The sequence below is a fragment of the Toxorhynchites rutilus genome, chromosome 3, assembly GCF_029784135.1.
Source record: "Toxorhynchites rutilus septentrionalis strain SRP chromosome 3, ASM2978413v1, whole genome shotgun sequence".
NCBI lineage: Eukaryota > Metazoa > Arthropoda > Insecta > Diptera > Culicidae > Toxorhynchites > Toxorhynchites rutilus.
In genome coordinates this window covers 268,874,833-268,895,304 of record NC_073746.1, presented here as the reverse complement: position 1 = coordinate 268,895,304, position 20,472 = coordinate 268,874,833, and the positions used below count along the sequence as shown (strand labels likewise).

At 37.7% G+C, this 20,472-nt stretch overlaps 1 protein-coding gene across 1 annotated transcript in view; it reads right to left on the bottom strand.

The window, feature by feature from the left end:
• Nucleotides 1–8,590: 8,590 nt before the first annotated feature.
• Nucleotides 8,591–20,472, bottom strand: part of LOC129778607 (uncharacterized) — a 55,259-nt gene continuing 43,377 nt past the window's right edge. Inside the window, exon 4 of the mRNA XM_055785623.1 lies at nt 8,591–9,656. Coding sequence (XP_055641598.1) covers nt 8,834–9,656 — 823 coding nt within the window. The 3' untranslated portion in view covers nt 8,591–8,833. The remainder of the gene's footprint in view (nt 9,657–20,472) is intronic.

Genomic DNA, 20,472 nt, shown 5'->3' with positions numbered 1-20,472 from the left:
CATATGTTTTCGAGAAAAATGAATTTCAATTTTCAAAATATTTTTTTTTCTATGAATTTTTTTTCCAAAAAATTCTTTGATAATTTTTAATGAAAACCAAAATAATTTCCTACTTAAGCTTAAGCTTAAATTACCCATGTCTTTACGCCCACAACGTTTCACTGCTATCTGAGATGGTGCTGCCAATGGCCAGTCGAGTTGGCATGAAACTCGTCAATTGTAGCACGAGATTCCTTCATCGCTTGCACAAAGTGTATTACTCTATCACACAGAACTCATATTGGATACGAATTGATTTTCATTCATCATTTCTATTTCCAAGGTGTGTTTATTTCATCCGAAAATCAATTCAACGCGAAGCTTAATGTCATTAATGTCGGATTGTGTGGCAAGGTTGTCAAATCTGCACAACCCGATTGAATTTGACTCGATCCGAGTTACAGAGTGTTTCCAGAATAGAGGTGAATATTCGGGATTCTGTTATATTTTGGTGGAGGAGTCCTTGTGTGAATTCAGGACAATCAATTTTTATACATTCTTGCATTGTTTCTAGGTTAGAAGTGGTGTCAATGTGCGGCGATTTCCAAGCCGGATGTGGATAAGGTATCTTCTTTAGGGGAGGGCTATTTCTTCGGCTGGAAATTGAAGATGAAAATTAGTTCCGCATCGGCTGTGTTGTCTCTGCCATCTCCGCGGTTTGGATTTTCTGTTACTAGTCTGCGCAAGGTGTTACATATTATAATTTGTGGATTTTTTCTTTGGGAGCGATTTTTTTTTGTGAACGTTGGAAATGTCATTTGGTTGGTTGGAGAGATACCGAAAAACTTTTCGGATATGCGATATGTTCAGTATTTAAGTATAGTAGTGTAGTGGCTAGAATGGAATTCACAGTTTATTTCTTTTCATTGGCTTTCCATTACCCTTATTTTTACATCAAAATCGCCGGGTTAGAATCGATTGCCGTTTGAACCGGTAATAAATCTTTAGAAAACACCGATACGTGTGATTAGCAGTTTTCTTCAAAGCGAAATAATAATCAACGCCTTTGAAAAATGATTATTTCTGTTTTCAATTTGTCATTTTTTTAAAAAGGTCATGTCGCATATTAGAATGCTATGTCAAATTATCACCATTCGTACCGACATATCAATTTTCAAAAGTAAATTAAGTGCTCTCACCCCGCTGTAGGCTGGAGGATGTCCATAACATGGAAATTAATTAACTATACCTAAAGGATTTCTCGTTGATGACGATCATCGTGGTGGGAAAGGGCGTTCTCGGTACATAAACATTGCTCGCGCAGCATGCGAGAGATGAACCGGCACCAATGAAAAATTACCAAGGTTCGGATTTTCTGTTACCAGTTACCAGTATTGGGTAATACCTATTGGATGGAATCAATATACATATATGCGTGAATTGGTGTGGTCTTTGATTCGTTGGATGATGATTTGACAAATGATCGGGCAACAACCCCTAAAACTGAAGTCACACAATAAAGTTCAATATAATTGCGACTAGGGTTGTTCCTTTTTTGTAATGAATTTGATAGAATATAATAATAATTGGTTGGGAGAAAAGAGAAGCATTATTTTTCCGATAATGCAAATGACTTCAGATTTATACTTGATGGAACGATTATATTTCGTACTAAACAAATCTTTCGCTGTTTTCGGTTCATTCCTTCAGATGTGAATGGTTTAATGAATGGATATCAAGAAAGAGATAATTCGGTATTTTTTACAGTTTTCGAAAAAGCAATCCAGGTTTCTGCGAAAGGGTTCATGTTCATTTCGTCGAAACCGTGCAGGTATTTTTAATGTTCTAAATGCGCTTTGCACAGGTAGGGCCGTCGTCGAAAATGTCATTGAAATCATAGAAAAAATCGAAATTGACAATCATGTTAGCAGTCGTAGCATCATCAAGAGCTTCGCCTTCCTGGACTCACGGCCATGAGGTTTCTGCTGTGTAATTTTGTGGAATTGGATTGGAATTATATTTCATGAGGCCAAATACTCGATTTTGATCTCTATTATCAACAATTGGAACATTTAAAACTAATTAATAAGGAATGGTAAGATTTGGTCAATAGGAGAGGCGTTATGCTCCATTAGAACAACGCCAGTCCACACGAAAGCGAAGTTACCCTAGAAAATTTAGTGTCATCCACAATGAAGACGAACCACTTTTTAAAGTAGCATTCATTTGCCTCCAATATCTCATTTACCTCTTCAATAGAATGGGCTCGTCATCATTTATTTAGAATTTGTTTTCTGTAATAAGATTATCGCCTACAAAAAAAGTAGTACACGATGTTAATCTTTTCACGAGCAATTACCACCGCCACAGCTCTGCACAGAAAATCCTCTCTCATCGAAAATAAAGTTATTTGCACTGTAAACCGAGATCAAATTAATGAAACACATTCGGTTTAATGTTCAAGAACCCGAGTGTGGAAAACGATTGATGTGATTGTTTTTGCAAGAATTTGTTTCGATGAGGTGAAAGAATTTTGTGCCCCATAAAAATAACTGCTAATTCTTTGTACTATTTTGTGTCCGATACATGAACTTTTGACCTCACTCGAATGTATTCTTTTCTGCTCGGGCAGCGGGTAGAAATGCTATCGATATAAGGTTAATTACAACAAATAGCTACCGACAGGTGAGGGTAATACCTGCCGCCGACCGGTTCAAGATACTGCATCTGATCTCGGGGGAGATGCACCTCTGTCTAGCTCGGTAAGCTAAGCCGGTATTTAGACGGCTCGGCATCGGCAATGTAATAATGTGTATCCAGGTAATGTAAGTATGACTGTTTCTGATGCCTGCGATTAGTGGTTGGCAGGTAGTTTTTGTAATGACCACAAAGCGATCACATGAACCGCAGGAGTAGCATCGCTAGGATGCTGCGGCGCCGTCATGTTGGCCAACAATATGCGGTGATATTTATAATTTGTACATTCGGACAAAGTGAAAGTGTAGAATGTGAGCGTTACTTTATGCAATAAAAGAAGCGATTTGATTGCGTTAAGTTTGTTTAGATAGGAACACGTGGCTCACCTATTCCTACCATTGCAATATTTAACATTAACTTTCGATTGATAACTCGTGGCAGATATAATGGCGCAAACCGTATTTCTTACCAGCTGAATGTTTTTTTTTTGAAATTTTATGACGGAGATTGTAACTGACGGATTATATTGTAGACATTTTCCTTATTCTATGTTATATTTTCTAATTTATATATATCAGTATTATGTTTGTAATGATATAGACCAGAGATCGAAATCCTCGCTCGGATGCACGATAAATATTCAATCAATCAATCTAGTTTTCGATGAACCGTGTATTGTTGATATTTTCGTCTCTTCGTTTTCACCGAAAATTCTTTTTCAGAGAGAAAGAGATGTGGAAAATCTCGTTCTCGGAAGCTCAACGAGAATGGTTTTTCGTCTCTCATTTGGTACATAGCTAACTTTACCAACGTTAATCTGTTAGGACAGCGTCCAAACGATCTGCATTTGGACAGCGTCTGAATTGTACAAATATTAATCCATCTCATGTTCACTTCACGATGAAACCCAATATTGCCGCATATTTTCATGCAATGTTTTCAGCTGTACTGAAGAAGTGAAATATCATTATCGGCATCAAGGAGTCACTGAAAACGAAACCATTTTTCGGCAATCATAACTCACCGAAAAATAAAAATCGGTTTTGCGTTTCTCGCGAGAATCGAAGTGAGCGTATAACATTCTCTCGCCTCCTATATTCTCAGCTATTTTTCCCTGTGGGTGAAAACGGATGTTTTCCGTCTCAAATCGGCGAGCATTTCGATCTCTGATATAGACTGAAAACAAAATAAGTAAAAAAAGTTTCCTGGAAGCCGATCGAGGGATATTTCGTGAAGGAAAATTTTTAAGCTATTTTATAAGGAGATCTTCATTGTATATCAAACAAAGCTGGCGGTTGGACTTATGCTCTGGTGGATCGATTAGCTGCCGTATCGGCTGGGCTCTGTAGTGAACAAGACTGGGTAGTCTAGGTTTCTTTACATAAATTGTTTTTGAGACTGGAATTTTGCCAAATCAATGTGTCCGGCATTTTTGAAAAAATAAGAAAGAGTCAGGAAATACGGACATCTATCCCTTCAGATGGACACTAACTGAAAAATTTAAGTTTATGTACTCGAAAAGTTTTGGAGGTCTTCAAATAAGCCTTAAAAATGATCGAACAAAAAGGTTTGACTAAATTCACTTGAAGGGCTTGTAATTTTTCTCATTTTTTCATGTTTAAAACAGCTTACCGCTCTGCTGATTCGTCCATGATGTCTGGTTGATCTTGCAAATGTAGTTGTTAAAAAAGAAGGAGGAGATAATCAAATTGTTTTCAAAACAAAATGTCTGTCTTTCCCTCCGTAAAAGGAGAAATGAAAAAAAACTTCACAACACTCACGTACCGAAAAATTTCCAAAAAAATACTTGTTAGCAATGAGAAACTTGCTTGAAAATTTACATTTATTTACAATCTTGACAGACGGCCAGCTAGGTGCACACGGTGAGTGTCAAATCTATTGATACACTGTATTGCAATCATGAACATCATTCGAATTTGTAAAATCAGTTAAGGTGAAGGTGGAAGCTAGCCACAAATGGCTGCCACAATGGCGCTCATTTCTTTCATCTCCCTCCCTCACTCCTCGCCCAAAAATCAATAATTTTGCGAAACAGTGTGAAGAAAATGATCGTTTTCGCACACTTCCCATCAGGTAATATCAACCAAACTCTAATCGATTACTCACAAGATATTAAATTTTCATCTGCTGTCGCACTGTATAGAGAAAAACGTCGGAAAAAAGTTAAATTTTCTTTTTTCAATCTTCGGCAATGGTTTTGTTTGTATTGGTGAAAGCATCGTTATTTTTTCGACACTGATGCCAGACAACATAATCGGAACAGCTATCAAAACCACTCAATAAAATATTATTCGTGAGTCATAGCGTTTCATGTCATAAAAATCAATAGAATAAAATTTTGTTGATATCAATACAATCATTGTTTTTACGTTTAATGGGTCTATAATGTAAGTTTTAGCGACTTTAACATTGGGTAAGAAAATTGTATTGCAGAGCTCGGAACACTGCCACGACTGCCTATGCTTTCAAAAACAATAAACAGAAAAGCATTACATTCAATCAAAATGTCTCGGCCAACGAAGAGAAGGGTTAAGGCTCTCCAACGTGAATATGTGGAAACAATACGACCAACGAAGGAAAATATTAATGAATTATCAGCATCGAGTTACTATGCGGAAGAACTAGTTAATATCAAAAGAGCCCAATTTCGCATGTGTTATGAATTTGCTCATGTTACGCTCGCGTATAATCAGAATTTTACTTCATACGCAAATGCACCTTCTATATATATTTATGTATGCAATTGTTCATCGGAACATTTTGTTCATACATCTAACTTCAGTATTGAATTGTTATTTTTTTTTCAAATGTATTCAAAGACTCGTATCAATGAAGCACCACACAGTCTGATAAGTGAATTGATCTGTTTAAGTGTGCTTTGTTCTTCTCTCACAAACACTATTACCCCATTTTTACACGTGGGTTTACCTATACTACTACAATGGCTAGCTTCCACCTTCACCTTAAGTAAAATCAGTTCATTTTTATTCGCTGAAATGTTTTCTATGTTCCTCGTTTAATACTTAAATACTAAAACTGATGAACAAGCGAATTGGAAAAAATTATTTCCAACAATCCGATCGTGTCCCAAATATAATTTTTATTCTAAAGACAACATCATTGACGGAGCAAACCATTGCAAACCATCTTACTTTCGAAGATATTTCAATAATTGTTGAATTGTTGTGCATTATTTCTGTATATGCTCAGTATGTTTTAGATACGATTCTCCATAATGAAGTGTGTCCCATATCAAATTGCAGCATGGAAAATAACGCTGTAGAAAATAGCCCATTGGGTATTTTCTCTGGAAAATTTGGGTAGAAGTAGTTTAGAGTGTGTTGTTTACACTAAATTTTTATCGCTGTCAGTTTTTCCTAAATTGAAAAAAAATGTGTCACCAGAAAAGCAACGTCGCGAAATGATGGAAAATCCTCAACTCTCTCATCGGGACATCGGAAAACAACTCGGAATAGTGCAGTCAAGGGTATGTCGTGTGATTAAACGTTACTACGAAACTCTGAGCTTCGAACGCAAGGAGAAATGCGGTCAGAATGGACGGTCTATTAGTGATCAGGATACCATACCCGGTGACAGGATCACATATGCTTCAGATGTGGACAAAAAGTTGAAACTGACCAAGTTCAGGAACTGCATACGTACAAAGTGCAGAATGCTCCAAATCGTGACGAACGGCAAACTACGACAGTCACGGGCCCGGAAATTGTACACCTAGATGCTGACGAACCTTCATTCTCTTATCGTGGACTAGGCGAACTTCCGGTAGCTTCTGGAGCTACTGTTCTTCACCGCCCAGCACAAGTTTAATGTTCCGGAGGAAGTAAGGAAGTGGAAACTTTCAAGGTTTGCCAAGAAATACATGATTTGGCAAGAAATCTGCTCATGTAGCAAACGGAGTGCGTCGTTCGTGACAGATCTACCTCAAAGAGTGTTTACAGAAGCGTTAAAAAGCAAAATGAGGGCCCTACGATCTTATGGCCGGATCTAGCTTTGTGCCGCTATTCAAAGGATGTCCTGGAGTGGAACGAGGCCAACGGGGTCACTTCCGTATCCAAGGACCAGAACTACTTCCCCCAACGAAAAATTCTGGGCTACTATAAAGCAGGTCAAAGTGCCTGCAGGTCAGGTCAAATCTGAGGAAGACATGAAGAAAAAATGGATCTTCGTACAGAAGAAGCTGCAATCAGATGTTGTACAAAACCTAATGAGTGAAGTTTAGCGTAAGGTGCGAGCACATGGTTATGGTATTGAAGTTTATGGTTATGGTTATGGTATTGAAGTATTGAAAAAACTACAACAGGTGAATGAATGGAACAAATTTTCCCAAAATCCTACTTTTATGAAGCCTCCTACAATATACTTCGACGCCCTTCTGGATGCCCTAACGGCAGTTTGCCCGAACCTCAGCCATAGTCGATGAAAAAAAGGATGTTGACATGTTCTTCAGCTGCTTGGCTTCTCTGTTTTGGCCACGATTTTTTGGAGTAGATCCTCCGTTCGAGGTTCACCCAAAAATTTTCTATCGGTTGCAGACATTGGATGCTCCTTGGATCGCCTCCTTGGTAAGGGACGTGAAGTACCCGTTCTCCTGCCAGTCGTTGCCATCCAGCGTCGAATAGGTCTCCTCATCCATTATGACCACGACGTCGTGTTCCACCAGAAATATGTTTTCACCAGCATCTTCAACCGCTCCTTCTGAGTGATTGCCTGCTGCCCAGACACGGCCGGTCTCGAATGCGTCAGTCCGCGCAAAGATGTCCACTTTGTCCACAAAATGGTCAGGTAACTCTTCATCATTTGGCCAGTTGCTTCTACCACCCGGTCCAAGGTGCGGAAGAGAAGGCTACCTTGACTCCGGTCTTCCTCCTAAGCTTCTGCTGCATTTTCCGGTCGCGCTGGAAGTTCTTTCTTCTTGAATGGCGTTAACGTTCCCTGTGGAACTTTTGCCGTCTCAAAGTATGCATTAACTAACGTCATTTCTTAATACTTAGTTGAGATTTCTTAAGCCAAATACCACGCCTTGAATGTATTCCGAGGGGCAAGCTCTAGAATACGCGTGACCACAGTGCAAGTCGAAGGAAATTTCTCTGACGAAAAATCCCCCGGCCAGAACGGGAATCGAACCCGAACACCCCGCATGATAATGTGAGACACTAACAACTCGGCCACGGATGCACGGATGCACGCGCTGGAAGTTAGTCCAGTTTTTAATGGATACGTTATGACAAAATATGTGAATAGTGATGAGGTCACAGATCCCATAGTATTAGTTCATAGATTTTCCACATTGGAACAACATTCAGATTGTGTTCCACCGTCGCGATTGCAGTAAATTATGCGTTCGATGTTTAATGGAATATTTCGCTAGTCCGATTGATTCTAAACGAGTTTTTGCGGTTACCTTCTCAGGTTTCGCAAGAACTATTCTCCGTTACCTAAAGATAATCTTTGTCGCGTTTCGTGACACGTGAGATTTTCGGAATTTTATTTCGTTATGTGGTTGATAGTTCGCGTTTACTTAATCACACTACTTACCCCAGTGAATCCTGATTCTTATCTCTCCACACTAACAACTATTCCTGGCAGCGAATATCATACCAACACTCCTTCCCTTCCCCTGGTAACTGTAAGGACGTGGCCGGCGTCGTTATTGATTATTTAAAGTTCGAATCACCGAAACTTGCACAATGAGAATGGTTTGCTACTCCCGAGCGTTATTCAGTGTGTTCATTGTACAATTTCGATGTTTCAGGCCAATCGCGGAGAGCAACTACGAAGTGTACAGTCTACCCAAGCTAAAGCTCAAGCTCGAATAACATTCAGATTGTGCATTGAAACAAGAATAATTTATTCAACTAAAAAAATACCTATGTACAATAAAACAAAATTAAAATCAACGGATCACTGTAAGCTTTTCAAACATGGACTTTTGTATACTAGTACGATCCACTGTTCACCGGCTAAGCATTCAACCGCGTATAGCAAATCAGCGTTTCTCACATGTTGGACCTTAATCGCTATTGTTATATCCTATGGGTATAAATTAGCACACTTCCAGGAATTGATCGAAATCGAGTAACGCTTTGAGCAAGAAATGTCCTGCCTAGGTTTAGTCCTAAATTTGTTTAGTTGACGGTTGTAGCTTCGTACTGGTGACGGCAGATGAGACGGCTTTAGGGCTGGATTGTTTCACGGAGAACACCGATTCCAGCATTGGTGATCGCTTGTATTGAGAAACTGGTTTGGAAAATGAGAGCGGAACGGAGTATGCGATTGTGTTGTAGCCCTGGGCAGCCGGAAACTGCGCTGGTGCCGCGCCGTGGGGAACATACGATGGATAGGGTGAGTGGGGAGTCGCTTGATGCGGCGGTTGGTAGAATAGTTGTGGCTGATAGTGGTTAAGATTTTGGGGCTGATAGTGTGGTATATATTTGGGATACGCATAGGGTTTCGCAGGCGACACCTGAAGGCCACTTGGTACGTAGGAATCCAAAAGGCTCGTTGGTGATTTGTGTTGCACACCCAGATAGTTTAGGATTCCATTATTTGGATGGGATAACGAGGGGTATGACGTTTGAGTTTCTTGATGGATTTGAATGGCTGGTTTGGCAGGAGAGTGACTGTATTGAATACCGGATGGCGACGGTAGGTGATTGTTGGATAGGTACATCTGAGGCTCAACACTCTTGATAACGGAGTATTCCGCAGACGGAGACTGTTGTCGTGGAGGCGCAGGTGCCGGTTGGGCATACACGATTCCGTGCGATTTTATAGGAGCTTGCTGGACTAACGGAGCGTTGAACTGTTGCAAGTTACCGTTCGCGGTCGCGCCATGTTGGTAGACTTGCACATGGTTGTTTGGATCGTTTACGAAAGCAGCGTACTGTTGTGCCGAGTGAGGGGGCTGGTAGTACGCAGTGGGAACCATGATATACGCCCTGGAAGAAATGGAGGGAGAAACGAAAAAAAATATAATTAACATGGAATCGTTACATACAAGGAGTAATTCTAACATCTAAGATGGAAGGCGATGATGTCGTATCACTTCAATGAAACTGATGAAAATGTTTTTTGTATCGGGGTTTTCAATGAACTGGCTTGTTGGCATAGACCATATACTTGACGTAGTCCCACAGGAAATAGTCTAACGGCGTCAAATCGCATGACTGAGGCGGCCAATTTACATGACAATGCCGCACCATAAACCGCACCAAACCGTATTTTTTTCGGGATGCAATGGTGACTCGTGGAGCCCTTGACCAATCAATTTGATCTTGTGAAGATACATGCCAAGATCTATTCGCAAAATTCGACACAACGACGTCACAGAGATGCCCAACGCTTGAGAACGACGTGTGAGAGACTGATTTGGGTCTTCCTCAATTGATGCGCTAGCGGCAGCAATATTCTCGACACTACGGGTACTCCTTTGACACTGGCACGGGAACATTTTGTATTGTGCCTGTGGATTCAAATTTTTCCACTAGACGCTCAATTGTTGATCTGGCAGGACGATTATGACGACCATAAATTGGACGTAGCGCTCTTAAAGTTGAGGCCATTGACTGCGAATTTCTGTAGTAAATTTTAAAAATCTCGACTCGTTGTTGGATAGTATTCCATTCCATTCCATTATGAAATGGCAAATCTTACTAAGGAGAAATGTCAAGAGAGCGGGAAAAAAATATGACGTCGTTTGCTGTCCCAATTGGTTTACTTTTGTAACTTCCCTATTGAAATACCGGTTATTATACTCAAAATGATAAGAAAAAGTTTGAAGAAGTCGAAGAAGTGATTCCGTGGATTACGAGATTTTTTTCTGTATACCAGTGGTAATTATTACTCGAAACTAAAACTGCCTTAACCTTTCGTCGATAGTCAAAGGCGACCATTTGCGACAGATGATGTAGGGGAAGTGGAGGCATAGTGGTCACTCTTAGGAATATGCCCATTTCCAGCGCCCACATACCAATTTAATTCCCGTTTCTCGAAGAATATTATAGTTCAACTCATTGTTCTTCAAGATGGCAAACGGCTTTTACTATTAAAATTCAAAATCGGTCCCAGGGGACTGACACTGAACTTTCCCAATGGCCCGCGTCAGTCCCTGTGCATTTTTTGCTAGGAGAACGTTGATCACTGTGATCAACAGTTACAAAATAAGTTAATAATGAAAAATGTTTTATTTTCGGATGTATTATAGAATGCGACTGCTTTTTAGTAAAATTTCTGATCATCGTTTTTTTTTATCAAATAAATGTTTTTTCGAGCTGGGACCGACACTTTCATCTTAGTCGTGTAGGTTATAACTAACTTTTCAGTGATGAGAGAGTGAAGCAATGGGACTGACAGTAACAAAGTAAAAAAATGGATGGAGTTAATTCAACAAGTTTTATTAGGACATCCCAAACAATAAAGTGTTTGGATTATTACGGATGATTACTGCCTTTTAGTCAGATTTTTAGCTATCTTACTTTTATCAAATAAATATCTTTGAGAGATGGGACCGACACTAAGCTGTGACTGATACAGAGATGGGACTGACGATTTCATCTTAGTCGTGTTGGTAATAACATACTTTTTGTATTGAGAGAGCCGATCAATGGGACTGACAGTAACAACGTAAAAACATTTTCAATGAAATTTATTAAAACATTCGAAACAAAAATGTGGTTTGTTTGCGCATGTTGCACAAAATGTGACTAGTTTTTAGTCAATTTTCTGGCTATGCCGCGTCCAAATGACTTCGAATTATAGCTGTAACAACCAGAACAATATCTTCGCACTTTATGAGCAGCTCCTTCTTTTTTTTTGTAATCGATGAACTATTCTACTTTCAATGAGCATGGGAATTTGCTCATCTGATTCATCAACAATTGCATTCGCCAATTGTTTTAGAAATGATACGTTTGATATTTTTTCCCAGTCACTTCCTCGAACATAAACAGTACATTTATGACAGAAGTATTCAGTAAAAGCTCGAAAGCTATTTTCATGTATCATTTTATAGTGTTTCTCAAGGGACCGCTGTAAGCACACATCTGGTCCGATAGGTTAATTGAGTTCTTTGCTTTATTGTGTTCAACTACAATTTTTGGTTTGGAACAAAATCTTCTTTTTGTTTTTGAATCGAGCATTTCGCATGCTTGTTTTGTGGACAAGACCAAAACGTTCCTTTTATCATTCCATTTTAAAACTGTAATGCCATTATTATTCTCTTTCGCTATCATTTCTCCACGTTCCAATGTAGCAGTTATTACTTCCCTTGGGTTTCCTTTCCGATTCGCTCCAAGTGTGCCAATTAGATTGGTATTTTTGTTTATTAGCTTATTCGCTAAATGAACACATATGTGACCATTTTTGAAATAAAGGGTCAAATAAAGATATCACTACGTTGATAGGGGTTGTATTTTCTTTATCAAGTGTTTTACCGGTATAAATACTGAAATTGTATGTACAGTTTATCGCAAAATTAAACATACACCTCATGCGGCTTTGCTATTTTTGAGTTTTTCGGAGTTAAAAAGTAAATAATTAAATGCGACTCATATTCATTGTAAAATTTATCCATTTTACTCTTATGTAGTGATAAGAAATAAAAATAAAATTGTCATATTTCTACTTCATATTTCATATACAAACAAAAAATCTCCATCTAAGACGTGTCAAAATTGAGTGTACAGTTTAAGTTTTTCTTAAAAAGGAAACTAAAATCATTTCAGAAATGTTAGCAGAGACAAAAATCAATCCCCTAGTATCTGGTATGGTCCCCCTTTGGCGTCCAACACTTTCTGTAAGCAGGTATTCCCGCACGATGAGGTCAGTTTGCTTCGGGTTATTATTCTGTTGAAAGTAGTAATCACGAGGGAGATCCAATTTCAGAACGGGAGACTGCAGGTTTCAGGAAGATCAATTGTTTTGTCCATCGCCGAATCGATAAACTCCATGGTTCCAGATCCAGAAGCCGCCAATGTACCATACTTCATCTGGCTACCGCAGTCGTGTTTTACAGTGGGAACCAAATGCTGAATCTGGAGCACCGATACTGGTTTTCTCCACTCCATATGTCTTCCATCCGATTCAAAGAGATTGGTTTTCGGCTTATCCGTATAAAAGACCTTGTTCCAGAACTCCTTAGGTCTGTTCACACATGCGTTAGCAAACTATAGTCGTTTTTTTCATGTTCACCATTGAGATGAAATAATTTTCTCGGCGAATACGACCTCTCAGATTGTTCCTGTATGCTGCTCTCCGGACAGTATCTGCGCTGACAGGTCCTCCACTGATGCCGGCCACTTTGTTAATTCGCAATGAAACATACTCAACGTTCTAAGCGTGGTCGTGGTCATTCCAGCCGGCCTTGGTTCGATCTCCGTTGACGCCGTTTGAACTTTTTTTTTGCGTGCAATCCCAAAAAAGATGAAAAAAGAAAAAAGGAAAAGATTTCTGCTTCCATGCATACAAACATTTTAAAGCGTTGGAGGACATATGACATTATTTGCCTATTTGACGTTTCAAGGCAGGAAATGACATGATTTCTGTCGAAAATGAAATGCTTTCTGACAACGCTAGTTTGGCTGCACGTGTTTCTACTGCTCTATTATTTTCAAAATGCAACATTTTCATTACACTTTCAAAACGATTCCTGCTCATCATTTTTTGTGGAAATTTTTGTGATGGAAATTTCACTAATCCCATCCATAATATGAGTTCAAATAAACGCTTGATTTCGTGTTTGTTTGTTGGCGTTCATTTACCCGATTGTTCTGAGGCGATTCTGGATTGCTCGGCATAGAGATTTGTCTGCTCACTGATATGTTCAATAATTTCATCAGTAACAAAAAGTGCATAAAAATCTTTGTTTCTTTCACAATTTTGTACTTTTTGATTAGTTTGTTTGGCACCAAAAGTACTCGTAAAAGGCACAATATTTGATTGTTTTTTGGTTGGATTAAACCATCCAAACTGATCAACGGTTTCGATCGCAAATGTTCCACTATTGTCGTTATCAAAATTTATTTCCTGGTCTAATGGATCTTCCAACGATGACAACCGTAATACACGACGACGTCTACGTGTGGATAATAAAAACGATTCACTAGATGTATCACTATCGATTTCTGTTCCTAGCATTTTCGGTTTAGCTGCCGAAAAAACTTCGAAATGGATAAAAAGCTTTCAATTCTTGAAACGTCCCAACACTTCTATATTTTTTTCAACTGATCGCCTAATGAACGTCTTTAGAATGAGTTCGAACTTGCAGCATGCTTCCTGTTTATATCTCTTTGTTTATTGTACAGGATCAGCTATTGTGCGAGCGCTCCCTGTTCAATGTTCTCTCGATGCGGGCTGAATGGAAGGCGTTACAATTACGACCCGGGGCTTAACGTGTTAACTTTGATTAATGTTAAGAACTATCGATAAACATAGAAGAACGTTCAAGCAGAGAATAAACACGTGTAAAATATAAACTCATCCGACAAATGATGTAATCGACTGTGGATGAAACTAATGTGCAAATAATAACACCTCTGAGATCATCAGTGAATAGTTTGTAAACTTTCCCATATGCGTCTATAAATTCCAGCTGCATCTAATTGTCAAACAGTCCTCTAAAGTTGTTTCAGCCTGACAGTCGCTTTACATTCTCTCAAATATGGGTAAAGTTCTATACTGCGCTGTGCTGATAGCTGTGGCATTAGCATCGATTACAATGGCCGAAATAACTTCATCTGAAAAATATTGCCCTCCAATTGCCTACCTGGACTGTTCGAATGGATCATGTGTTTGCGCTACAAATCCGGACTCCCAGGGGCTGTGTCCCACTGGATTCAAATACGATACGACCCTCAGAAAGTGTACCGTCAGTATGCTTTTGGCTTAGCTGTGCATTTGTTGTGAAAGAATATGTGAAAAATAAAGCAAAACTAGTAAGAATTTGTTTTTTTTGTCCACAACATCATCACTGCATCGGTTGATGCCGTCACACAGATTGGAAGTTTACACAGCAAAGCTCTTCGCGATATCCGTATCAGCAGCTTTTGTCGATTGTATAATACGAATAGCTACCGAAATTAGAGCATATGAGTCGGCAGACGCTACCACAGCAATCGCTTTTATGATGGAGAAATTAATTCCTATTTCCATAATAATAAACACAGAGCGCCGAATCTAATCTCTCACAATCGGACCGCCCGGAGGAAAGTGGGTTATTCAATTGCTCCGTATAAACGCCGATGTTAGGCCAACGCGGAAACCGTCGATGCGGTCGATGGGGTGTCATTTTGAAGACGGGAATCTTTTGTGAGAGAGTGTTTTGTTATTTATTTCTAATTTATGCTACTGAACAAATTGTTTGCTGATTGTGAGAATACAGGTTTGAAACTAAGGTGATGTTTATTTTCTCTGGTACTTTATTATACACCTTTCTAGTTTGGTGTTTATTTTGTGGCAGATGAAGTAACGTGAATGATTATAGTTCGGAATGTCGATGTGCAAAACTGTCTATAAAATCAAAATAAATCTATAAAAAAATCATTTTGCGATGATGCAATTTGTCGTGTACTGTATAACACTGCTACTTTGAACCTAATGAAAGAAATTATTTCATAAGTATTTACTAGCTAATACAGTGGCAAAAATTCGTTTAGCCGTGACCCATTTTCCTTTGTTTTTCGAAATCAGAACACAATTTGTTATTAATTCTTGTATTGAAGGTAATTTATTGTTAAAACTGAAGATAAGCTCACATTTTAAAAACAAAATAGGAAAAGCTATGGTGAATGATTAGACATTAGATTAGCCGGATTGTTAAATTTTAACAGAAAGGTTGTACGGTAATGATTTTGAATCCGAACGCTTTTTAATCCGGACACTTTTTTATTACATTCAATATCATACCAAATCCATAACATGTTTTGCATGGTGAATCAATGTAACTGATAGTAGAGGGGAACTTAGGGTAAGACGCACCATGTAGGTAAAACGCACCATCATGAAAAATAATGGAAAACGCAGTAATTAGCAGGATTTTTCTGTGCTCATAACTTTATTTTTCATTATGAATACTATCAAATGTAGTTTAGCACCGAAAACCTCGCCTAGCTTCATAAAATAGTAATATTTAAAAAACCGCATGATTTCATGCAACTTTGGCCGTTTCTGCCATAAGACTTTTGAAGCATTATAAAACCGATTTAAATTTTGAAAACTTCAATACACTCTCGAATGTTACCAGAGCTATCGATTGAACTGGAACTGGTTTGGCATTTTGCGTACGGGGTATGGTAAGCTTCGGGGTTACTTGAAATTTCTTCCGTTTGATGTTCGAAGAAAATCCAGGAAATCCACCGAAACACACAGTTTTTTCTTTATCTGAGACCAAAACAGTTGGCTTCGTGTAGCTTCATATCTTATTAGGCCTTTCAGTCTCGTGGAAACTTGCGCCCTTTGGTTGAAAGGTTGACGCCTTATTTTGTATCCGTTTTAGAACATTCCGGACCGCTTTCACAGATCTACCGCAAATAAAGGTCGAGCTTCGTATGTAGACAACTTTTACATGATCTAGCTTTTTTTTCATTTGAAGACGAACGTCAGAATTCTGACAATAAAAAAGAATGCCAATGTCATATAATATCGGTTTCGTAAGGAACAGTAGGACAAACCACCCGAAATATCAATGAATAAAAAGTATGGCATAAAAAATATATTTTTATGTTTTTGATTCTATTATTATTATTCTATATATCCTATATTTAAATTTTTCTAGATTACTATTCCATAAAATTCCTTTCAAAAATCCTATTCAATTTGAACGAGGAACACATTAGTGGGTGACAGGGCTCCTTAGTAAATACAGGCGTCACCGAAGGGGGGTCAATTTTTTAGGAATTTTTTTTTCGAAATAACAGTAAATCTCGACGTTTCATGTAATTTTAAGACATTTGGCATCAACTTTTGTTTTGAAAGCCCCGATTTCATATACTTTCCCATAGGGTGATTTTTCGGTTTTCAAAAAACTCAAATTTTTGAGCTAAAATTCTGCTTATGGTATTTTATCGTGCAAATCAACGTTTTGGAGGAAGTCCCGTATGGAAAATCGAGAAGACCTTTCATGTACTCGATTTCATGCACTCTCTTTTGGGTAATAATTTGGTTTTCCAAAAATGCAAACTTTGAGGTTTTTGCTAGACTAGTAAATGAAGTTGGATTGTGCTAAAAATTTGCATAGGTATTTTGTCGCTGGAATCAACATTTCCGAAACAAATTTGAAATGGTTATTTTCACTGGCACTCTAGTGTACAACAACCAACACGGACACCTGCGGAAAATGGCAATAAAGTACCAGACTACGCAAAATATTGAATTTAGCCGATCGATTCACCTATCGTTCGATCGCGGACTGCCACATCCGGGTCTCCGGCGCTTAAGGGGGTAGTACACTATGAGCATCACAAAAGTATGTGATTTTCGCGAACAGGAAAATAAATTACTATGATTAAACTTTTATCACAGTTTTATTAGGTATATATTACTTTACAAACAAAAATATATTGGTGTCAATTGGACTATCCCTTGAATAGCCGCAACCGGTTTGTTGAACTCTTGCAGCCAAAATCTTGTAAACTGGTGGGAGTTATACAAGTTTTTCTAGTGGACCGATTTCAACCAATGATTTTTTTAACGTAATCTTGGATATATTTCCGGTCATCGTACGTAGGATATTTTCAAAATATTGATTTTTGACGAAATGGGGATTTTTTTTTGTAAAAAAATTGCGTTTTTGCCTCAAAAATCGAGACAAAAACATTCAACAAAATTTTATTTTTCAAAGTATCAAAAAAATCCTACGTACGACGACAGTAAATTTAGTGCATAATCTGAGAAAACTATTACATCAAAATCGGATGGACCGTTTCGGACATAGAACTCCCTCTAGTTTGCAAAACATGGTTTCGAGAAAAACGTGTTTTAAATTTTGGATCCGCGCTTCGTACGCAAAGACTTCGGTTCAATAATTGGCTTGTAACTTTGGAACGGATCGTTGGACAAACCTGGGGTAAAAACTACGGTAAAGTAGACCCAGAGAACATTTTAGGCTAGAAATTTTTCTTATTTTTTTAAGTTTCCATAGTATACTACCCCCTCAATATCCTAGAGAGTTTTTTATGTAGTAGCTAGTGGCCAAATGGCATCCAAAAACTCTGTAATATATCTCGACGTTTTTTAGACAAGTGGCAAACTGTAAGACAACATAAAATATGATTCACGCACGATGTCTTGGAGGAGTTTTCAGAGCCAGCACTGCTGCGAGTAATGTAAGATTAGCATGGAGTGTAGTAGGGATAGAAGAGGGGTTGTAAAATGAAGGATATATGTTCTTATGTGCCGCATCAAGATTTCCTAGTCTTTTTGGCACGTTCCAGGATATCCTGACAAACACTCAATTTTGGATGATTTTACTGAAATGGTTCTGATTTTTTTCGATTTTGGTACTTTTTACTTCATCACAATAAAAACTGTCAGTAATAAATATACTTGGATCCCTGCTAAAGATTCCCTAGTTGGAAATGAGAACTGTCGTAATGATCTACATGGAAATCTCTCAGGTCCATAGAAATAATGCTTACTCTTTCTTTAGTTTATTATCTACTTATTCCGAAATGATACGTTCTCGACATTTATTAACCTATTAACAAACTGTAAAAGCTGTTTTTAACGGGAGCCATTGCACAATGGTTCAGGAGATGCATTTAAGTGGAAATTAGCATCTAGAGCTCGACAGTTATTCTCTATACAAAAACTGTCTTTGACAAAGCCGTTGCATATGATAAAGCGCTTATTTTGATGTTATCAAAATAGGGTGACCAAAATTTACGATGGAATAAAAATTATAACTTTCTTATCTTTATAGATAGAGGTAAACATAGTTCTACAATATTATAGTCCCAGTTATTTTAAAAAACTTTTTAGAACAAAGTTTTTTTTTCTATCTATTGAAATAACCGATATATTTTTCTTTTTCTAATATTTTTAAGTTGCGTTAGGGTCACCATCAAAAAAAAAGTTTTTTGGATTTACTTTTATATTGCAAATTTTACATGCAAACTGTCTTCAGAAGACTTTTAGAGCTTACTTAGACAAACATTTTGCGATACAGAACCTGTCAATATCTCAGCTCTACTCAAAGTTATTGATATTTCTTCACAAAAAAATATGCTCTCTTCACTCGCTTGTCATTCTTTTTGGGACGAACATAAAAAATGTTCGTTGACGGCATTTGAAAGAGCATACTTGACTCTACATAATGGGGGATTTCCAACATCATGTTATTTTTTGTATTTGAGTAAACTCAAATTTAAATCATGAGTTTTTGGGTGAAACCCCATCAATAACTTTGAGTAGTATTAAGATATTTACAAGTTCGACATAGCAAAATGTTGGTCATGATCAGCTCTAAAAGTCGTCCTTAGATAATTTTGATGCAGAGGTTGAAATTTAAGGTAACGCAAAAAATCCGGTATCTTCATGGTGACCCTAACGCAACTTAGATATAATACACCTTAATGGAAGATCTTTATTCTCTAGACAAAAACTGTTTTCGACAAAAATGTTACATATGATAGGACGCTTATTTTCATGTCATCAAAAATAGGGTGACCAAAATTTTCGTTGAAATAAAAAAAAATCTAACTTTCTCATCTTCATAGATAGAGGCAAATATAATTCGACAATATTGTAGTCCCAATTATTTTAAGTAAATATCCAACATAAATATCTTGAAATATCCGATATAGCGCTTTATATTTTAAGTTTCATCAGGGTGACAATGAAGAACGGGTTTTTTTTGCCCTAATTTCAAAATAACTTTCAATAACTTTTCAATAACTCAATAACTTTGAGTAGAGTTGAGATATTGACAAGTTCTGCATCGCAAAATCTTTGTCTTAGTAAGCCCTAAAAGTTTTCTGAAGGCAGTTTGCATATAAAATTTTCAATATAAGATTTATAACGGAAAAAACGTTTTTTTTATGGTGACCCTAACGCAACTTAGAAAAAATATCGGTTATTTCGGTTATTTCAAGATATAGAAAAAAAACTTTGCTCTACAAATTTGCTTGAAATAACGGAGGCTAAAACATTATCGAACCATATTTACCTTTATCTATAAAGGTAAGAAAGTTAGATTTTTTATTTTATCGAAAATTTTGGTAACCCTATTTTAGACAACATAAAAATGGGCGCTTTATCATATGTAACAACTTTGTCGAAACAGTTTTTGTCTAGAGAACCACTGTCGAGCTCTAGATGGTAATTTCCACTTAAATGCACTTCCTGGACAATTGTGCACTGGTGTAATTTTGATTATTGGCGTTGCAGAAACCCCAATCTTCAAGAATTATTTTTGTCCTTTCTTCCATTTTCCGGAGAATGACAAAAAATCGATAACACGCCAAGCAAAAACATTGGCCAAAACTTACATTTTTGTTTCAGAAGGAGGTCAATCCAATGTTGTTTTTCGTACATCACAATGTATGTGTTTTTTGACGTAGGATTACGTCTTTCGGGAACATATTGGGGTACAAATTGGAAATCGAAAATCGGGCACATCGTGAAAATTGTCCAATTTCAAACGCTTATTGCTCAGTCATTTCATGATGGAATGATGAAATTTTGGCGTCAATCGATTTCGGCACTCCATAACAATTTTTTATATTGAATAAAATAATATATGCCATGAAACTAACTATCAAA